This window comes from Harpegnathos saltator, unplaced genomic scaffold, assembly GCF_003227715.2.
Source record: "Harpegnathos saltator strain DR-91 unplaced genomic scaffold, Hsal_v8.6 scaffold766, whole genome shotgun sequence".
NCBI classification, from domain to species: domain Eukaryota; kingdom Metazoa; phylum Arthropoda; class Insecta; order Hymenoptera; family Formicidae; genus Harpegnathos; species Harpegnathos saltator.
Genome location: NW_020230611.1, coordinates 33,496 through 55,135, shown reverse-complemented (window position 1 = coordinate 55,135; position 21,640 = coordinate 33,496). Strand labels below are relative to the sequence as shown.

At 56.7% G+C, this 21,640-nt stretch overlaps 1 protein-coding gene across 1 annotated transcript; it reads left to right on the top strand.

Annotated features, from left to right (window-relative positions):
* The first annotated feature begins 14,686 nt into the window (after positions 1–14,686).
* On the top strand, positions 14,687–18,344 carry LOC112590255 (uncharacterized). Its single transcript, XM_025306200.1, has 4 exons — positions 14,687–14,932; positions 15,216–15,469; positions 17,641–17,749; positions 18,258–18,344. Exons 1-4 carry the CDS (start codon positions 14,687–14,689, stop codon positions 18,342–18,344), a joined length of 696 nt encoding a protein of 231 aa, XP_025161985.1.
* The last annotated feature ends 3,296 nt before the right edge of the window (positions 18,345–21,640 follow it).

The window sequence follows — 21,640 nt, the reverse complement described above, 5'->3', positions numbered from 1 at the left end:
ATATATATATCATTGAGTCATTTTTATAAGAGATATAGTTATTCTATAGTTCTGTAAAATATTATTGTTCCGTACGGCACGTGATGCCGTACGGAAAGTCGGTGCGAGTCGACGCTGCAGGGCGGGCCGCCTGGTTCCCGGGGCGTTCTCGCTAGCGGCGGGGGACGCGGGTTCTAGCGAGCGAGCGCGCGGGACCCCCACTAGGTCCAACCGCGGCCGCTACACGGCGCGGCTCGCGATTCCGCTGCCCACAGGCAAGATTCGACCGCCCGGATATATAACCAGGCGCGCCGTGCCTGGCCTTTGCCTTGCCTTGTCTTGTATTCTGCCTGGCCAATTTTGGTAGCAAGTAGTGCTACGCGTTAGTGCATCGTGTACTGGGGATTACCGACGCGCTTTCTAGGCTTCCTAGGGCGATCGGTCTTCCGTTCAGATTCGAACCACTGCTCTATAGACTCTGCTGAGTTGAAGGTGGCGCCGGTACACCCTGCTGGGTTGAGGCTAATGGTTCGAATCTCGTTGCGATTTCGGGCTCACGGCGTTGCCGTGATCTTAGGAGCGACTCGACCGTCTCCTCGGAGTTTCGAGCTCCCTTGTTGCTCAAGTGTCCGTAGGGGGCCTTGGCGATTTTGGAGCGGCTCGGTCGCAGTCCTAGAGCGTTCGCGCTCCTTCGGCCAAGTGTCCGTTGGGAACTTGGCTTTCTCGCAGGAGCGACTCGGTCGTCCTGCGAGCCGGAGCTCTCGGAGCTCCATTTCCACGCGTCCTCGGGACTGTGGCTGGCTATTGGCCGTTACGGAAGGGCAGGCCATCCGAAACGACGGAGGTCGTTTCGTTGCACGTCTTTGGCGTGCTCCGGGTGCCGCGCACCGTTGACGTCACGGACGTGTGTCCTGCGGGATTTTGCGTAAGCGACGTTGTTCGCTTGTACATAGTTGCGTCGTTCTCCTGCGTTGTTCGTTGCGTTTTACTTCGGCGTCTCTACCTTGCGTGCGTGTCTTCTCTCTCTCTCTCTCTCTCTCGCGATCGCTTCGCCGCTGTCCCTGAGCGCGGTGCGTCGGCGCGCGACATTGCGTGATCAGTAGGGTCCGTGGTCGCCTTACGGGGCCCCGGCCTTCGATCAGGACGAACGGTCGGTCGTCGAGCGGACTCGAGCGAGCCCGGACGTCGCTCTGCGATCCCGCATTTCCAGCCAGCTCTCCGGAGCTATGATATGTTCGGTCTAGTTTCGAACAATTATTGTTGTTTGTAAAATATAAAACATAATATTGTAAATTATAAATCCACTCTAGTATGCAAGAAGTTAACATATTGTAATTTATTATCGGATAAGAACATTATCATTTGTTATACATAACATAATATAGTTTAATAAAATATAAAAATAATTACAAGAAACTGAGGCCTCCGTATGTTCGTTTTGTTCCGTATGTTCTATATCAATATTGTCATATTCCATATGTTCGTTTTGTTTCGTATGTTCTGTATCAATATTATACTTTATTACATTTATTGCAAATAAATCTGACGATGTGTTATTATCTAAAATAAAAAAAGAATCAAATTTCCCTATACCAAGTTACTACACAAGTTACGTTCCGCCAAAATAACAGCGTTATATTGGGTGAGTGCAAAAGTTCGTGCGGAGTTTCAATAGATGGAGTTATAAGCGTCGTAAAGTGTTGTCATTAATACTTCCATCTACATATTATATAACGTTGGAAAGGTGACGTCTTCAGCTGTTATTAAAAAAAAAATCATTTGTTTTCATACAAACTGCTTCGAGAAATATCACTTTAAAAATGAGTATCGATAAGGTGCATTTACGGCATGTTATGCTTTACGAGTTTCGGAAGAGAATAAACGTTGCCGCAACCGTAAAAAACATTCAGGATGTTTATCAGGATGAAGCACCAGCTAAACGAACTGTGGAAAAATGGTTTGCTAAATTTCGGCGCGGAGAATTTAACCTTGAAGACGAGCCACGCTCTGGTCGACCTTCTGACATTGATGACGATGTTTTGCGTACTTTAGTGCTCAATAATCCGCGAATTTCAACAGAAGAAGTTGCTACAGCACTAAACGTTGACCGATCAACCGCTTTTCGGCGTTTAAAAAAGATGGGATTCGATTTGAAGCTCGATATATGGGTGTCCCATTTGCTGACCGAGAAGAACAAAATCAAGCGAATTTCTGCAGCCGTTTCTTTACTCGGGCAGCTCAATAACGAGTCGTTTTTGGATCGACTAGTGACGGGCGATGAAAAATGGGTCCTCTACAACAATGTTCAGCGCAAACGGACATGGAAACAATCAGGTGAGCATGGTGACGCAATGCCAAAGGCCAGTTTGCACCCGATGAAGGTGATGCTCTCTGTTTGGTGGGATTGCAAGGGCATAATCTATTTCGAGCTTCTCCCCGCTGGCGAAACGATTGATTCGGACAAGTACTGTCGCCAATTAACCAATCTGAATCGAGAAATAAAAGAGAAACGTCCGATTTTGTCAAATCGCAAGGGAGTCGTCTTTCATCACGACAACGCCAGACCACACGTTTCGAAAAAGACGCTGCGCAAACTGAAGAGCCTGAAATGGGATGTCTTAACGCATCCACTGTATTCTCCTGATATCGCACCATCTGACTATCACTTGTTCCGGTCATTGCAAAATTATTTAAATGGAAAAAACTTTGACTCTTTGGAGGCCTTAAAAAACGGCGTCTCTTCGTTCTTCAAATCTAAACCGCGCAGTTTTTATGATCGAGGCATCCGTATGCTGCCAGAACGTTGGGAAAAGATTATAGAAAACGATGGAGAATATATCATTGATTGAATAAAGATTTTTGTTTGCCTAATCACTGTGTGACTTTTACTCACAAACTCCGCACGAACTTTTGCACTCACCCAATAGATTAATAATTTTTTGAAAATGTCGAGTTTTGTGCCTGAAAACGTGCATTTGCGGCACGCATTACTTTTCTTGTTTAATCAAAAGGAAAAGCCGCTGAAAGTCATCGTTTGCTGGTAGAGACTTACGGTGAGCATGTTCCAACCATAAGAACATGTGAAACGTGGTTTCGACAATTCAAATGTGGTGATTTCAACGTTCGAGACAAAAAACGTCCTGGTAGGCCGAAAACGTTTGAAGATGCGGAATTATTGCAGGAGTTATTGGATGAAGACCCAACACAAACTCAAAAACAATTGGCAGAAAAGTTGAATGTGAGCCGAGTAGCAATTTGTGAACGATTACAAGCGATGGGAAAGATCCAAAAGATGGGAAGATGGGTGCCACATGAATTGAATGACAGGCAATTGGAAAATCGAAAAATCGTTAGTGAAATGCTGCTTCAAAGGTATGAAAGGAAGTCATTTCTGCATCGAATAGTAACGGGTGATGAAAAATGGATTTATTTCGAAAATCCCAAGCGAAAAAATCATGGTTATCACCTGGCGAAGGCGGCCCATCGACTGCAAGGCCAAATCGCTTTGGTCGCAAGACCATGCCCTGTGTCTGGTGGGACCAGGTTGGTGTCATATATTATGAACTGTTGAAACCTGGAGAAACAGTTAATACTGATCGCTACCAACAACAAATGATCAATTTGAACTGTGCATTGATCGAAAAACGTCCACAATACGCTCAAAGACATGATAAGATGATTTTGCAGCATGACAACGCGCCGTCTCATACAGCAAAACCAGTCAAAGAAGTATTGAAATCACTTGGATGGTAAGTTTTATCGTACCCGCCGTACTCTCCAGACCTGGCTCCATCCGACTACCACCTTTTCGCATCGATGGGGCACGCGCTTGCAGAGCAGTACTTCGCCGATTTCGAAGAAGTTAAAAAATGGCTCGATGAATGGTTTATCTCAAAGGAGAAACAGTTCTTTTGGAATGGCATCCATAAATTGCCTGAGAGATGGGCAAAATGTATAGAATCAAATGGCCAATACTTTGAACAAATATATTTTAACTGTCCATTGTAAATAACGTGTTTTCTTTAGCGAAAAAACCGGAAAGGAATTACCGACACACCTGGTAATGCATCCAGTAAGCCATATTTATTATAATAAATTTGCATTTTTATCTTTATGCTTACCATCAATTACTGGAAGTATTAAATCATAGTAGTTTTCAAAAGAAATATCCAAATCTGATATTTGATTTCCATTATTTCCATTTTCTTCATTTAAAGGTATTGTTAGAGCTACTTCCGGCATGTACATACAAATATATAAGTGATCATATTTATAAGTGATCATATTATCTTATAAACATCATTTACAAGATTAAATTTTGAAATTTTGAAATAATAATATAATTCCCTTATGGAAAAAACATTCAAATATTGAGTATCTACACTCGATTATTTAAATTTACCCTCAAATATGAGTATATACACTCAAATTTGAATATGTGTACTCATACTTCAGAGCAAATTTGAATCTCCCCCGTGGGCGCTACATTGTGGTGGGGGAGCTTGCATGTCGCGATGATGTACAGGGCTGTACCGGCGGGGGTTTCGACCCCTGGCAGGTTCTACCATGCCGGGGTAGCCTGTATAGAGGGACCAGACTAAGAGCGTCCATAATACTCCTGGATGGGCAGTTGCCTCCAGGTTTTACCCAGGGTCTGGAGGGTCTCACTCGTGAGGCCCAAAGGACCCTACAGCGTGGGCAGAGCGGGCTTGTTAGCCTGGTGAAGGCAGCCGGTCTAGGGGAAGAAAAACCCCGAAATCAAACCCAGGTGGGCCGGGCTCGTAACAATCCGGCACCTGGATGTATACACAATGACGACTGAGACGAATGACTTCTCGGTATTCGGACCCGAGAACCGGCGCAGAGAGGGTAGTGTCCCGGCTCTCCCTGTACAGTCATCGAGCGACAGGCAGGTGCAAGGGTTGATCGCGGGCCCTTGTACCGAAATGGCTACCGCGACGCGTCGCTCCTCCCCAACAAAAGGCCCCCCTCCCCGAGGTGGGGGGACCGAGAACGGCGGCAATAGTGCCGCGGCCGCCTAGATCTGCGGCCGTCACCATTACGTGCCCTGAGGGATTCTACAAGGATTTCATGACCGAAGCCAGGCGCCGAATCAATCCGGACTATTTGAGCATCCCGGGGGGCCTGCGGGTTCGCACGGCCCGAACGGGTGCCCTACTGATCTCGGCTCAGGGCCCTCCGCCGATCGGCTTGCCGAGGAGCTCAGCAAGCTGGCGGAGAAAGGCCCCGACTATCGCATCCAAAGGCCGGTGAAAATCGCATCTATGCGGATCACTGGCCTGGACGCGACGGTCGGGGCCGACGAGTTGGCGGCCGCGGTGGCCAAGGCTGGGGGTTGCCTGTCCACGGAAGTATTCGTGGGCAGGTACAACCTCACCCAGCGAGGAATGGCCTCTACGGTGGTGCGGTGTCCGCTTGCGACAGCCAGTAAGGCTGCCGCGGCGGGGCGGGTCCGGGTCGGTTGGACCCGCGCCGGGGTGATGGTGCTGCCCGCACGCGCCGAGTTCTGCTTCAAATGTTTGAAGCAGGACCACGTGCGCGGGCGGTGCGGAAACACCGTCGACCGCAGCGATGCGTGCTATCACTGCGGTGACACCGGCCACCGTGCCAAGGAGTGCAAGGCGGCAGCGGCCCACTGCCTGATTTGTGCGGGGCTGGGAAGGGCGGCCGACCACAAGGTTGGCGACCCTTCCTGCCGCCCCCTCACCGGAAGGTGAAAAGAATGAGGAAGAAGCAGGCCGGAGCAGGAGCCGTTGGGGGGGGCAATTGAGGCCGCCTCCCCATCCAAGAAAAAGAACGGACCGACCTCCTCACAGGGGAAGGAAATTGGTGACAGAGAAGAAGTCGGGCAGACCTCTTCTCCATCGATGGAGGTGGATCCAATGGTAGTGGAGGCGGCTGACGACCGCGTCCTGGACCCCGCCACGATGAACATCCCGGCAAAGCCAATGCCCCAGCGCGAAAAACAGTAGCGTGGGACCATGGAGGCGGCAACCGTGGCAACGGATTCAGGGGAGGAGACGGCTGCGACGCGGGATTCAACACCATCTCAGGAGGAAGCCACAACGGACAAGGTGAGGCGGGTGGAAGCAATCGCTCCACCCCCAACGACAGTATAGAGGGAGCCAGAGGACGCGCCATCCCTGGCTTCCTCAGTATGCGCCCTCCCCTCTTACTCCCTAGAGGTGGAGGGGTCGCAGGTAGAGACCCCCCACATAGCCTCGGAGGAGGCAACAGAGTCGATAGCCTCTGCGGAGGCATCGGACCCAGAGGCCACAATGGCTAACACTCCCTTCGAGGAGGCTGAGGCGGCGTCTCCGCCGCCGGAGGCCTCCACGGAGGCAGTGGAGGAGGAGCGTCCGGAGGAGGCGTGAAGGCTTAGCTTTCACGCTCCTCCGGGTCTCCCAAGCCAACCTCGGCCGCGGCGTCCGGGCCCAAGACCTGTGGGTCCACAGGCTTGCGGTACTGGACGTCGGGCTGGGGGTGGTCACCGAGCCGCACTTCATCCCAGCTGGTAACCCCAACTGGCTGGGGAGTAGGTGCGGCTTGGCGGCCGTGGTGGCCAATCCCGCAGCGGGCTCCCCCACTGCAAGATCAGGAAGAGGGGGGCTCGTATGTGGCGGTCGACTGCGAGCCCGTCACTGCGGTGGGGGTTTAACTCCCCCACCACAGGAACAAAGAAGGCCGTGGCAAACTTGCCCGTATAGAGAGGGTCCTAGGCAGGATCGGGGATGTGGTGCGTCAATGCCACCGGCGACCTGTAGTTGCCGGGGACTTTAACGCCTACTCGGAAGAGTGGAGTTGTAGTTCCCGGCAACGGAACCCTCGGGGCAAGGTCGTGGCCGACTGGGCGGCGGGATTGGGTCTCGTGCATATGAACATGGGGTCCACCAGCACCTGTGTGCGACCAGGGGGGGAGAGGCGAGTCAGTCATCGATCTGACTTGGGCCTCCCCCTCGGCTGCCCGGGACTTCTGAGAGTGGGTAGTGGAGGAGGAGAGGGAATCACTGTCCGACCATAGGTACGTGATGTGGTCTCTCCGACTCCCCACCCCTCACTGGGTGCTGGCCCGCCGCCCCGGGGAGGGGGACTTTCCTGTCCCCAAAAATGGGCCCTCGGTCGACTCGACGTGGACAGGTTCCAAGCGGCCGTCCTCGCGGTCACCTGGCATCTCGGGAGAGAGCCAGGTGAACGGGATCCCCTCCCTCCCCAGGAACTGGCGAGGGAGGTAGTGGGCATCGTGACGTCGGCGTGCGACGCCGCGATGCCCCGGTCCCACCCCCGCCGGCGCCGGGCGGCGTACCAGTGGACGCAGGAGATCGCGGAGCTTCGCGACTCCTGCGTCCGAGCCAGAAGGCTCCTCACCAGAGCCCGGCGTTACGGGGGATGTCGCGGGGACCGAGCGGGACTACCTTAACAAGAGGGAAGCTCTGAAAGCCGCCATCAAGGAAGCTAAGGAGAGAGTCTGGGAACAACTGGTGGACTCCTTGGACGAAGACCCGTGGGGGCGCCCTTACAAACGGACCATCGGGAAGATACGTCCGTGGGCGCCCCCACCAACGGAGTCTATGGACCCCCGGGACCTCGAGAGACGCCTCGACACCCTCTTCCCGAGGGTGGAGGGGGGCCCTCCCCAGATCCCTGTTCCGGAACTACGGGACGGGGACTGGAGCGAGGACCTGGGGGTCTCGTTGGAGGAGTTCGCCAGGGCCAGGAAGAGGCTCGGGGCCAAGGGCAAAGCTCTTGGCCCCGACAATATTCTGGCCGAGCCTGGACTCTCGCCCTTGGCGAGGGGAACCTGTCCGCAGCCACGAGGGATGTTCTGGAGAGATGCCTCAAGGAGGGAGTCTCCCACCACGAGTGGAGGAGGGCCAAACTGGTCCTCCTCCCGAAGGAGAGCAAGAAGCCCGGTGATGCGCCAGCCTTCAGGCCGATTTGCCTGCTGGACGAGGCGGGCAAGATGCTCGAGCGCATTATTGCCGACCGCCTTGTCCAGCACATGTCCCTAGAAGAGCCGTACCTCCAGAGCAATTAGTACGGGTTCAGGTCCAGACGCTCGACACTGGATGTTATCCAGCACGTCCGGTACCTGACCCGTACCGCTGTGGAGGAGGGGGGCAGGGTGTTGATCGCAGTCTCGTTGGACATTACCAACGCGTTCAACACCCTGCCTTAGCCGGAGATTGGACGGGCCCACGAGTGCCACGGAATGCCCGTCTATTTCCGGCGCATCCTGGCGGCTTACTTTAGGGACAGGGACCTCGCCTACTCGGGGAGAGGTGGGGTCCAGGGCTGGCGCCGAATGGAACGCGGTGTTCCGCAGGGGTCCGTACTGGGCCCCCTGCTTTGGAACATTGCGTTCGACCGGGTGTTGCGCTCTCCCCTTCCCCTCGATGCCCACGTAGTCTGCTGCGCAGACGACACGTGGGTGCTCGCCAAGGTGGAGAATTGGGGGGAGGCTCTCCTCCGAGCGGTGACGGCATTGAGCTCGGTGGTGGGCACCATCAGCGACCTCGGGCTGAAAGTGGCCCCCCAAAAGACCCAGGCGAAGTTATTTCATGGCCGGGGTATGGGGAGGCCACGAAAAGCCCAGGTCCTGGTGGATAGTGTCCGCGTCGGGCCCATAATTAAATATGTGGGTCTGACGCTGAACAGCCAATGGGACTTTGGGGCCCATTTCAGGTGCCTGGCTCCCCGGGTTCGCAAAATAAGCACGGCTCTGGCCGCCTTGATGCGAACCCAGGGGCCCGGGATGACGGGCTCGCCGACTCTACGTTGGTGTCGTGCACTCGGTCGTCCTCTACGGGGAGCCCATCAGGGCGCCACGGCTACTGGCCACAGGCCGCAACAGGAACCTGATTCTTCAGGCGATGCGGCCGGTGGTCATGAGGGCAATCTGGGGGTTTACGGTGTGGTAGGCTAGGGTCTGCCGGGCTTACCTGAGTCCCCTGTACCAGAGTGCCGAAGCACCCTGGCCGCTCGCAATTGCGTCAGGTTGTACGTCCTGACAAGTACGGGTTTGCAATCAGGGTTTTCCTTCCCTTAGAACGGTTGCCTTCACCCGGCTCACGAGCCCGTTCTGCCCACGCTGTAAGGTCCTTTGGGCCCCACGAATGAGACTCTCCAGACCTTGTTACAACCTGGAGGCAGCTGCCCATCCAGGAGTGTTATAGACGCTCTTACTCTGGTCCCTCTGTACAGACCACTCCCGCATGGTAGAACCTGCCAGGGGCCGAATCCCCCGCCGGCACAGCTCTGTACATCATCAGGACACACAAGCCACCCCACTACGTCAAGGTGGCGCCCATGGGGGGTCTTCAAGTCCTTGACCGATAATCCCTCCCCCTGCTCGCGGAGTTCCTTGATTCGCCAATATAGGAGAAATCTCTCCTCGGCGAGGAGCTCCACTGGGGGGTAGCCGACCAGGGTGATCGCCGCCATATTCGAGACGGTGCCGTCTGGAAACAGGGTCTGGAGGGTCTCATTCGTGGGGTCCAAAGGACCTTACAGCGTGGGCAGAACGGGCTCGTGAGCCGGGTGAAGGCAACCGTTCTAAGGGAAGGAAAACCCTGATTGCAAACCCGTACTTGTCAGGACGTACAACCTGACACAATTGCGAGCTGCCAGGGTGCTTCGGCACTCTGGTACAGGGGACTCAGGTAAGCCCGGCAGAACCTAGCCTACCACACCGTAACCCTAGGTCATAGTCTCTGGGGCCGGGGGTCTTGCCTTAATTAGCCGGAACGCGAGGCGGGTCCTCTATAAAACACCCGTAATCCTACGGTTGAGGCATGCCACGCTTATAGGATGAATGGCAGGTGCGTGACCTGTCGCTAGTGGTTCCTCACCTTGGGCACCTGGCGAACCCAAGGGACACGCTAGCCTTACCCCGGGTAATGCGGAGGCTCTACCTGGGGTCGATGCCCACTTCCCGCCGTACTCGTAGGAACAACATGAGATCTCAATTTAAAACAAAATACTTCTCCGAGTCTTCGGACTCAGAGTTCCGTACAGGCGGGTGTAGCAACTCGCCTAAGGGTTCACCACCTGCTTTGGCAGGTGATTTTTTGAACGAGGAAGAAAGAAGAGTAAGGATGGGCAGAGATCTGCCGGCGGGCTCCATCTCCCCTCCCCCCGGGGAGAGAGGGCCGATGGACCTCGGAGGAGTAGCCTCCGAGGGACCATCAACTGAGGGAAGCCCATCCCCTTCAACGGGTACTGATGACAGTAGCCGGGATAACCGCCCTCACCGGAGGGTTGGTAAGGTGAGCTCTCCGCGTAGGGTCACGAGAGCGGCCACCCTACGAGGGACAGACATATCCCTGGGGTCTAGGATCCCTGCGGGCCAGGGGACGCCAGTACCAGGGGCCAGGAAGCCTGGCCCCCTCTGCACAAAAAAGAGGCAGAGGGAGTCTGCCCCCAATAAGACCGAGAGGGCACTCGGGGGCATCGATGGGGGACGGAGAAGGGGGAGGGGGTGTCGGGGGCGAGGGTCGCTGGCCCGGTAGTCGTCACTGACATCCTCCTCTCAAGGGTCCAGGTACCGGATCCGCAAAACGGAGGAGAGGACCCTGCTGCAACCACCAGCGGCCACGGGGAAGAAGAGAGGGAGATCGTTCACCAGTGAGGGATCCACAACGGCGGTGGAGATAGTGGAGGGATCGGACCCGGCTCTGGTACCGGAACAGAAGAAGAGAGGCAGACCAGCCACGACGGGCCTGGGGGTTGGAATAAAGGAGAGGAAAGAAAGTGAGGCGAAGAACAAGGAGGAGCGCCTCAAAAAGCTGGAAAGGGAGGCATGGAACCTCCTCGAAAGGGGAATATGCCATACCCTGGCGGACAAGCGCCCCGCTGAGGAGGTGTTCAAAGACAGATCCTCAGTGGGGCTCCTCAGAGGGGTGGAGTCGGCAGAGCTTGCGGACGAGGTAGGGCGGGCCGTGGGTGCGGTCGGGCTGGTGGCCAAGCACTCGAACACCCTTAAAGGCACGTTCACCTGCCTGTTAAACCGGGCCATGGTCACCACACACGCGGCTATGTCGACCCTGATTGCCAGGGTAGCGGCACAAGATTGCGCAGGAGCAGCGAGACCGGAGGTGACAAGGGAGTTGGAGAATCTGAGGGGGAGCATAAGGGCACTGCGAGCGGAAGATATGAAGCTCCAGCAGGAGCTTCAGGAGAGCAAGGCCCGGGAGGCTCATACTCAGCCCCCCCCAATCGGAGTCGGCAAGGAGAACCTACGCTGAGGTGGCGAGCGGAAGAGCGACCACCTCGGCGGAGGAGGAGGGGAAGGAGGAGAAAAGAAGGAAGAAAGAGAGGAAGAGGAGGAGAGTGGCAAGAATCGCCTCCTCTTCCTCTTCCTCTCTCAAGGGAGAGGTAAGAGAGAGGGAGAATCTCCCGGGGGTATGTCCTGTCTATGACGACAGACTCCCGAGGGAGACTCACTCTCTGACGTGAGATCTGAGCCGAGCAAGATGCGGGGGGAACTGGACGCCTCAATGGCGACCATGGCCCGGGATCTCCGGGCGGGGTGAGGCGACTGACTGATCAGAAGCCTCACCTCGTCTGGGGGTGGGACGAGAGCCGGGTCACGGGGGTCGGGAACCCCCGCACCTGCCCAGGCCCAAAAAGGGAAGGAAGAGAACCGTTGCAGGAGGAAGGACCAGGCCCAGGTGCAACCGACCACAGCGGAGCTCTCAAGGAAAAGGGAAAGGGCCAGAGAGAAGAGAAAGCGGAAAAAGGCAAGGGCAAGACTGCAGAAGGAGAGGGAGAAGGAGACTGCCCAAGGAGGAGGACTGGAAATCCCGTCAGAGAGGCTGGAGGGAATGGGCGTAGTGGAAGGGTTAAAGTGCACCCTTCATGTGAAGGAGGAGACATGGTCCCAGGTCCTGGGGAGGAGGGAGAAGAAGGGGGAGGGGAGGGCGAACAAGGCCCCAACCCCTCCCCCTCCTCTCCCCAGGGACGAAGAGAGAGGAGGGCGGCGAGACCGGGTAGGCCAAAGCCGCCGAAGAATGCAGCCGTCACCATCACCTGCCCCCCCGATCGTTATCGGGAGTTCATGGAGGAGGCCAGGCGCCGTATAAAACCAGCAGACCTGGGCATTCCAGGGTCCCTGAGAGTCACACAGGCCCTAAACAGGGACATGCTGGTTGAGGTGCCTGGCCTAACCGCGGGGACAGCCGCCGACCGGCTTGCGGAAGAGCTCCGCAAGCTGGCGACGGAGAAAGGCTCCGGCTTTCGCATCCGTAGGCCGGTCAAGATAGCAGCACTGCAATTGACCGGCCTGGATGCGACGACCGGGGCCGACGAGATGGCGGCTGCGGTGGCCCTCGCCAGGGGATGCACGCCGGAGGAGGTTTCCTCCGGCGTGGTAAACGTCTCCCGGTGGGGGACCGGCACGGTAGTGATGCGAAGTACGCTGGCGGCTGCCGCGAAGGCAGCTGCCGCGGAGCGAGTCCAAGTCGGATGGACTCGCGCCGGGGTAGTGGCGCTGCCCGCTCGCGCCAAATTATGCTACCGGTGTTTAGAGCCAGGGCATGTGCGCGAACGGTGCGAAAGCGCCACCGACCGCAGCGGACTTTCCGCAAGATGACTCCCCCTCATACCCCCCAGGGGAGGGAGCGGAACAGGTAGGGACATCCGTGAGGCAGTCGTCCTCCGCGCATGAAGAGACGAAGGTTGTAGCCATCAAAGCCGAAAATCCCTCTGGGGAGACCGAGGCGGTCCAGCCGCCAGAGGTCTCCCAAGAGGGGGTGAAAGTAGACAGCCCGGAGGAGGCGTGCAAGGCCTAGCCTTCACACCACTCCGGGTGCTACAGGCGAACCTCGGCCGCGGTGCTCGGGCCCAGGACCTGTGGGTGCACAGGATCCGGGAACTGGGCGCCGGGCTGGGATTGGCCACCGAGCCGAACTGAATGCCGATCAGCAGCGAATGCTGGTTCGGCAGCCCGGCCGGCTCGGTGGCCATGGTGGTTGACCCTGCAGCGGGGACCCCTCCTTGTATTTTAAAGGAAAAGGGGTCCTCGTACGTGGCGGTCGACTGGGGGCCCGTAACTGTGGTGGAGGTATATCTCCCCCACCACAGAAGTAAAGCCGGACTTGGCCGCCCGCATAAAAGGGATCCTAGACAGTGTCGGGGATGTGGTACGCAAGTGCCATACCCGACCTGTCGTGATTGCCGGGGATTTCAACGCCCACTCTGAGGAGTGTGGTTGCAATCCCCGGCAGCGGGAACCCAGGGGCGAGGTGGTCATCGGCTGGGCGGCGGGATCGGACCTTCTATTGGTAAACAGAGGGTCCACCGGCACCTGCGTAAGGCTGCGAGGGGTATCATCGGTTATTGATTTGACCTGGGCCACCCTCTCGGCTGCAAGGATGATCTCTGAATGGTGGGTGAAGGCGGAGGGCGAGACGCTATCTGATCACAGTTATATAGTCTGGGCTCTCCGCCTCCCCAAACTGAGGCAGGTATTGGCTCGCCGCCCAGGAGAGAGAAATTTTCCTCTCCCCAAAAGATGGGCCCTCAGTCGACTCGATATGGACAGGTTCCAGGCTGCTGTCCTTGTAGCCACCTGGCACATAGAGCCAGGTGAGTGGGACCCCGGCCCCCTAGAAGGGGCCTGGGAGATAACGGGGATAGTGGCGTCGGCGTGCGACGCCGCGATGCCCCATTCCCACCCCCGTCGGCGCTGGGCGGCATATTGGTGGTCGAAGGACATCACGGTACTCCGCGGTGCCTCCGACCGGGCCAGGAGGGCATATACGCGCGCCCGGTGACGAGACAGGGATGCCATAGGGGCAAAAGAGAATTACCTTGCAGCCAGGGTAGTCCTCAAAGCAGCCATCAAGAAGGCCAAGCGAGAAGCCTGGGAGCAATTGGTGAGCTCCCTGGATGACGATCCGTGGGGGCGCCCATACAAAAGGACGATGAAAAAGATCCGTCCTTGGACGCCCCCGCAAACGGAAACGTTGGACCCCCAGGCCCTTGAAGGGCTCCTGGATGCCCTTTTTCCAAGGGCGGAAGAGGGCCCCCCAGTGATTCCTTCCCTAGAGATGGGGGAGAGGGATTGGGACGAGGGCCTGGAGGTCACTCCAGAGGAGCTCGCCAAGGCCCGGAGAAAGCTCGGGGGCAAGGGCAAAGCCCCTAGCCCCGACGGGCCGCGCCTGGGCTCTCGCGTTGGCCGAGGGTAATCTGTCCTCGGCCACGTGCAGGGTCATGACTGGATGCCTTCGGGAGGGAGTCTTCCCCTCAGAGTGGAGGAGGGCCAAGTTAGCCCTCCTCCCGAAGGAGGGCAAGGAGCCCGGTAGTGCGTCAGCCTACAGGCCGATGTGCCTGCTGGACGAGGCCAGCAAGATGTTGGAGCGCATCATTGCCGACCGCCTCGTCCAGCACATGTCCTCGAGTGGGTTGGACCTCCACGACCGCCAATACGGGTTCAGTCCCGGACGATCCACGCTGGATGCGATCCAGTGGGTCCGGGACCTGACCCGGGCGGTCGTGGAGATAAGGGGCGGGGTGTTGCTGGCTGTGTCGCTCGACATATCAAAATCCTTCAACACCCTGCCCTGGCCGGAGATAGGACGGCCCCTCGAGCACTTCGAGGTGCCCGCCTATCTCCGGCGGATAATGTCCGCTTACTTCGGGGACAGAGACCTTCACTAAGGAAGGCGGGGTTCAAAGCTGGCGCACTATGGAGAGCGATGTCCCGCAGGGGTCGGTGCTCGGCCCCCTGCTATGGGACATCGGCTTCGACCGTGTCCTTCGCACTTCGCTCCCCAACGGCTGCCACGTCGTCTGCTACGGAGACGACACGTTAGTGGTGGCCGATGGAGGGAACTGGGATGAGGCCCGCTTCCGCGCGGAGGTGGCAGTGGCATCGGTGGTGAGAACCATCGGAGACCTCGGTCTCATGGTGGCGCCCCTGAAGACTCAGACTGTTTTTTCACGGCCGGCGTCGGGCGCCGCCGGAGACCCGGGTCCTAGTCGATGGCGTCCACGTCCGCGTCGGGCCGACGAAGAAATATATCGGCCTGACGTTGGACAGCCGGTGGTCATTCGGCCCACACTTCAGGCTGCTGGCCCCCGGGGTGCGCAAAACCGGCCTGGCCGTGTCCAGGTTGATGCGCGTCCAGGGGGGCCCAGGATGGCAGGCTCGCCGCCTGTACATCGGTGCGGTTCTCTCGATCGCCCTATACGGGGCACCTATATGGGCCCCTCAGCTGCTGGCATCCGCGGTGGTCAAGAGGCAGCTGAGGCAAGCCCTTAGGCCCCTAATGATCAGGGCGATTCGGGGGATCCGCACTGTGTCATACATGGCGGCGACCACCCTGGCGGGCTCCTCTCCTGTGGAGCTCCTCGCCGAGGAGAGGAGGATCCTCTACTGGCGAGTGAAGCAGCTCCGCGAGGGGGGAGAGCTGACGGCCAGGGACCTGAAGGGCCTGATGACCCAGGCCAGAGATCGGACCCAGGAGCGGTGGGAAGGCTTGCTAGCCGACCTCCGAGGGTCCGGTCTCGCAACGGCCGAGGCTGTCCGCCCCTATCTGTCAGAAATGACAGACAGGAGGGGGCGTGGAATGTCCTTCCACCTGGTGCAGGTATTGACCGGGCATGGGTGCTTCGGGAGATACCTGCATCGGATAAGGAAGGAGCCCATCGCTCGGTGCCACCACTGCCCCGAGCAAGAGGACACGGCGCTGCATACCCTAGCTGCCTGTGCAGCATGGGATGAGCAGCGCCGGATCCTGCTTGGGGCGGTGGATTGCCGCGACGGAGAGCTTTCGCTCCCGCATCTGGTGCGATCCATGTGCGGGAGCGAGAGGGCGTGGGACGCGGCGGCCTCTTTCTGCGGGGAGGTAATCTCCCAGAAGGAGGCCGCCGAATGCAGGCGCCGGCCTGGCAAACGCCGTCGGAGAGGATGGCGGTTTCGGCGCTCCTCTGGGGGGGTATTAACAGCGGGCCCGAGGTGGCATCGGACGAGGAGAGGCTGTTGGTTTACACGGGCCGGCGGCTCCCTCGGTCACCTCGGGCCAGGCCCCGCCACTCGGAGAGGAGCGGGAGGGAGACCGGATAGGATGATCGGATAGGGAGGAGAAGGGGAGGTGGCGAACCCGATTGGGATCGGGCCCACTTCCCCAAAAATCCCCCCTCTCCCTATAGGTAAGGGGGGATAAGGAGGGTGGATGTCCCCTTCCTCCAAGGTGACACCAGAAGGCCAACCGGCGGGGTTACCCGCCAGGGACTGCACCTCTCCTACTAATTCCCGAAAGGGGAAGGGGGTATGCGGTACAAGGAAGCGAGTGGCTCTTGGATTAGAGCCCTTGGGCCGCAGAGTTGGGGAGAGAATGCGGAAGCAGTTCCCCTAACTCCCCTCCTCACGGGCCGACAGGTAGACATCCCGCAGGGGTTTTAGTCGGTAGGAGTCCGACATAACCCCCGACCCTCCCCAAGGGGGCGGGGGTATCCATGATGGATTTCCCTGCGTGAACAAAAAAAAGGAACCTGAAGGCCCCAAAGGCCCAGGCCTGTGCCCGGAGACTTGAGAAGTGGTCCGCCCCACTTCTGGCGGACCCACGGGGGTTCGGGCGCTGGACGGCCGAGGCTGTCCGTCCCTGACTACGAGAAATGATGGGCAGGAGGGACCGCGGACTGTCCTTTCACCTGGTGCAGGTGCTGACCGGACACGGATATTTCGGGAGGTGCCTGCACAGGATAGAAAAGGAACCCACCACCGAGTGCCACCGCTGCCCGGAGTGGATGGACTCGGCGCAATACACGCTGGTCTCGTGCCCCACATGGGACCAGCGGCGCCGAGTCTTGGCCCGGGCGGTGGGGTGCAGGGTGGAGGCCCTCTCGCTCCCGCGTATGGTTTGCGTCATGTGCGGGAGCGAGGATGTGTGGGGGGAGGCGGCCTCCTTCTGCAAGGACACGTCCCAGAAGGAGGCCGCCGAGTGAGATCGTCGCCCCTCCGACCGTCCGAGGAGACGGCGGAGGGACGGGGCTCTCCAGGTCAGGGTAGCGGGTCCGAGGTGGCGCCGGCCGGGGGGAAGCAACGATCTTTGAACAACCGGAGATCGTCCCCTCGGCCGCCTCGAGCCCGACTGCGGTCGCGCGGGAGAGGATTGGAGGAGGAAGGGGTGCAAGCCTCCTCTCGCCTTCCCCCGGGCGTCGGCGGGGTAGGGTAGGGGGGAGCGAGGCCCTCTGGGAAATGGTCTCGCTCCTCCGCCCCCTCCTGAATGGAAATCACTCCTGAGGAGGGGGCGGGCAGGGTGGGTGGGTGTTCTCTCTCTCCCATAACGTATCGGAAGGCCAACCCGATCGGCACGCCGATCGGGGAACCGCGCCCGGACCCTCTCCCTCGAGAAGGTCCACACGGGCGCGGTACTTGGGCGTGGGGCTCCGTTAGAGCCCTGGGGCCGGGGTGTCGGGGAGGGAATGTTGGCGCAGTTCCCCTGACTCCCCCCATCTCGGTCCGACTGGTAGACATCCCACAGGGGTTTTAGTGAGTAAGAGTCTCACATAACTCCCTGCCCCTCCCAGGGGGCGGTGGTACGCAAGATGGATTTCCTCTGCGTTATAAAAAAAAGAAAGAGCAAATTTGAATAATCGCGTGTAAACGCTCAATATTTGAGTGTATCTACCGCAAAGGCTATGTAACATTTTTAAGAAGTATGTAGAAATACTTGTATCTATATTCATATCTATATCTATACTCACCATCAAGTACAGGCATAAGAATATTCCTTTGAGAATCAGAGTTAGTGAGAATCAGACTAGTCCCATTATGTTCAGTCACATTATTTTCAGTCACATTATTTCCAGGCACATTATTTTCAGTCAAATTATTTTCAGTCACATTATTTTCAGTCACATTATTTCATCATTACAATTTAAAGAGTTAGTATTTTCTGAACATGAAAGGACAATATATTTATATAATATTTATAGTAATCTGTATAGTTATATATGTAACGAGGAGTTTTACCTCCGTTACTACCGTGTGACGGCGACCACCGATCGTCACACGATCGCGAGAAATCATGCCGGGCCAAGCGCCCGGCAACACCTATGCCGCGGAAACCCGCCAGACTGCCGGAAAAAGCCGAATTCTGCGAAGCGGTCGGGGAAGATCGGTCCCCCCAGAAAGGGGTAATTCGCGAAAATCGCATGCGCGACTTTCCGGGAAATCGCGGGGAACTAATCCCCCGATTATCGGCCACCGATCGTCGAGAGGAATTTAGGGTATAAAACCTGCTCTCGACAAGAGATCGCGGCAGACCGTGAGAGACAGTGAGTCGACCAGATCAGCGACCAGGAGAGCTCTAGCGAGAATGGTGAAGAGAAGTCGATGAGAAGGCAAGGCATCCGCCGGTGAGTAAAGCTTCCACACCGTACCGAACCACCGGGAAATTTTACAAGACCCGGCAGCCGAGCCTCGTCGGCCGACCAGGTATCGCGACTTTACCGTACTTGTCCGTCTGTGTCGGCAGCAGTTAGCCACCGACACAGAATAATTCTAAATACTTGTTCGCGGATTTACCGCATTCGTCTGTCTGTGTCGGCAGCAGTTAGCCACCGGCACAGAATATTTCTAAGTCTCTGTTCGCGAATTTACCGTATTCGTCCGTCTGTGTCGGCAGCAGTTAGCCATCGACACAGAATAATTCTAAGTACCTGTTCGCGGATTTACCGTATTCGTCTATCTGTGTCGGCAGCGGTTAGCCACCGACACAGAATATTCTAAGTACTTGTTCGCGGATTTACCGTATTCGTCCGTCTGTGTCGGCAGCAGTTAGCCACCGGCACAGAATATTTCTAAGTATCTGTTCGCGGATTTATACGTGCTCGTCCGTCTATGTCGGCAGCAGTAAGCCACCAGCACAGAATATTTCTAAGTATCTGTTCGCGAATTTACCGTATTCGTCCGTCTGTGTCGGCAGCAGTTAGCCACCGGCACAGAATACTTCTAAGTCTCTGTTCGCGGATTTATACGTGCTCGTCCGTCTGTGTCGGCAGCAGTTAGCCACCAACACAGGATATTTCTAAGTATCTGCTTCCGACCAAACGGCAGCAGTTCGCCGCCGTTCCGCGATTCATAAGTGCTCGTCCGTCTGCGTCGGTAGCAATTATCCACCGACGTAGATTAATTTCTAAATTCCTGTGCGCGAGGATAAGTGTTCGTCCGTCTGCACTGGCAGCCGTTGGCCACCGACGTAGAATATTTCCGAAGCATCGGTTCGCGGAATTATCAGTGCTTGTCCGACTTTGTGACCGTGGTAAGCTGCCCGGAATAAACCACCTCCCGCTTATCTAAAGAACAGCTGGCGTAAGTCGCCCTCAACAGGACTCGTGGCCGAGGACGTCGGACCGCCAAGAGACCGCGGAACATCCCCTCTGATCCCGCGGATAGGGGACCACCCTTGCAGCTAGGAATCACGGGCACCAAGGAACGGACATCGCCGACGCCACACTGGGCCAGCGAGCCGCCCACATACTTTTATATATATATATCTTATATAGCATCGAACGTCTTTTAAATAAACGGGGCGCCTTGCGGGACGCACCCAACTTGTTAACACAGAAACGCTGAACACACATTTCTTCCGAGAAGCTACCTTGAATTAGCCCTTCACCCGAGTAACGCACCGGCGCGGCGGCGAGCGAGGCGTCGCGGAAGCGGCGAGCCGGGCGCGACGGTGGGGCGACCGATCGCACCGAACCCCGCGGGCATTACCGTTACATATATAGAGAAACTTTTAATATACGTGACCTTACCATAGGATAAAGACACATGAACATTTTTCTCATAACCATCATTTCTATTGCACATGTTATTCTCATTGTTATTTCTACTTATATTATCACAGTTTATTGTTTTAATTACAGTTACAGCAGTGTTCGTTTGGCAGTCATTATCTGAATATTCATATATATAATTATCATATATATAATTTTTATTAAAAAATTTACATTTAAAATATTTTGCCACCGGAATTTTACCAAGAAAAATAATTATATATGTACTACATGAGATTCTTTTATTTTGGTATATACAGGGTGGTTCGCAATCATGCTCCGTATACCCCGAATGACGCACAGTTCGCACGACGCGAACCGTGCGCGCGTCGGCGACGAAGACGAATGAAGAGAGACGGCGGTGTTTCGATCCTCCGATTGATTCTGGCGGTGAACTGTTTCACCTCGTTGTATTGTATCGCGCGATGGTTGTACTTCGAGATGTTTCATCGTCCGCGCATCGATGCGATCGAGCGAGATCTCGCAGATTGGTACGAGGAGGACGGGAGCGTTGACCACGCAACGGACGAGTCCGATCGGCGCCATCGATCCGCCCGATTGGATCGAGCTCGACGATTGCGGCGTCGCATGGGCGTCGGTATCGATTCGTTGCCGCGAGTACGCTTCGTCGGCGCCAAACTGCGTCGGCAACGACGCTCCGTCGACGCAAATGACCGCGACGGCGAGGACGTCGTTGACGGCGACGGTTCGACCGAGAGAGGCCAATTTTTGCGACGAACCGAGTGTCTGACGCACGACTCGTTCGTCACGTCGACGAACGAATACGTGGATTGCAGAACGTATTGCGGCGTGACCGACGGCGTGGAGTACCGTTACTACGATCGATTGGGTATGTTTCTAAACGGACGACGCGGTCGCGTGGGCGGCTACTGCGTACCGACCGACGCTGCCATCTGCAACGAGAATACGAGTCTGACGGTTTACGGCTCCGACGGCTGGCGATGTTTGTCTCAAACGCGAGCGTTCGCCGACGAGGGCGATAATCGAATCGTCGTTTGCAACGGTCAGTTGCTCGATCGAGCCACCAGCAAAATCTGGCACGGACACATAGATTCTACGCTCACGTTCGATTCGATTGACAAGTTGTTGCCTCACAATCCGAACGGTGACGGTGGCGGAGGGTTTCGAATCGTGTGCCCTCCGTCTTTGCGGGACGAACGCGACAATGAGTGCGTGACCGCGCCTTTCGATCGTTTGTTCCTACTGCGCAACACGTGCGCTTCTCTCATTCCGCACGCGGATGAGTCGATCACGCCGAATTTCGAAGAGAATAAATGCGAGTGGCGATATGGCTCGTTACGACGAAAGATTGCGCACATGCATACCAAACGATCGCACTGCGCGCGAGGATGCTTTCGATCGTCGTACGTTGCATAGTGCGCTGGGGAACGGAACGGCGTGTCTGGAACCGTGGATGACGATTTCACAGGCTCGAAAATTGACGGGCGTTCCGCGAATGTGCGGCATGGAGCACAGAAGCGCCGATCTCGGAGCTGCGGGAGTCGGATACGTTCAATCGTACGGCGCACTGTTCGATCGAGCGGTACCCTTACCTACAGCTATGCTTCTATCATCGCTCTCGTTATCGCAGATAACGCGCTGGTCGCCTCTCGAGTCGACGCTCGAGCGCGACAATGAATCAGTGTCGACGAGGAGATCTCATCGGCGACACGTTTGGCGCCGATTCGTAGTCTACGAATTTGATCACAAAAACTATGACGACTTCGCACGTTCTGCCCGATATTGTATTGTGCGCGCAACAAAGTCCCTCATGGAACTTATTTGGACGAAGGTGTTATTGGACGGTCCTCCCGTATCGAGCGTCATGCCT

What these genes read in the sequence shown, in the direction of transcription:
- LOC112590255 (XM_025306200.1), top strand. Translation starts at nt 14,687, where the DNA reads ATGGAGAGCGATGTCCCGCAGGGGTCGGTGCTCGGCCCCCTGCTATGG. An exon ending in CGCCCCTGAAGACTCAGACT is followed by an intron (nt 14,933 to 15,215) that starts GTTTTTTCACGG and finishes TGGGCCCCTCAG; the next exon opens with CTGCTGGCATCCGCGGTGGT. An exon ending in AGAGATCGGACCCAGGAGCG is followed by an intron (nt 15,470 to 17,640) that starts GTGGGAAGGCTT and finishes TCTACCGCAAAG; the next exon opens with GCTATGTAACATTTTTAAGA.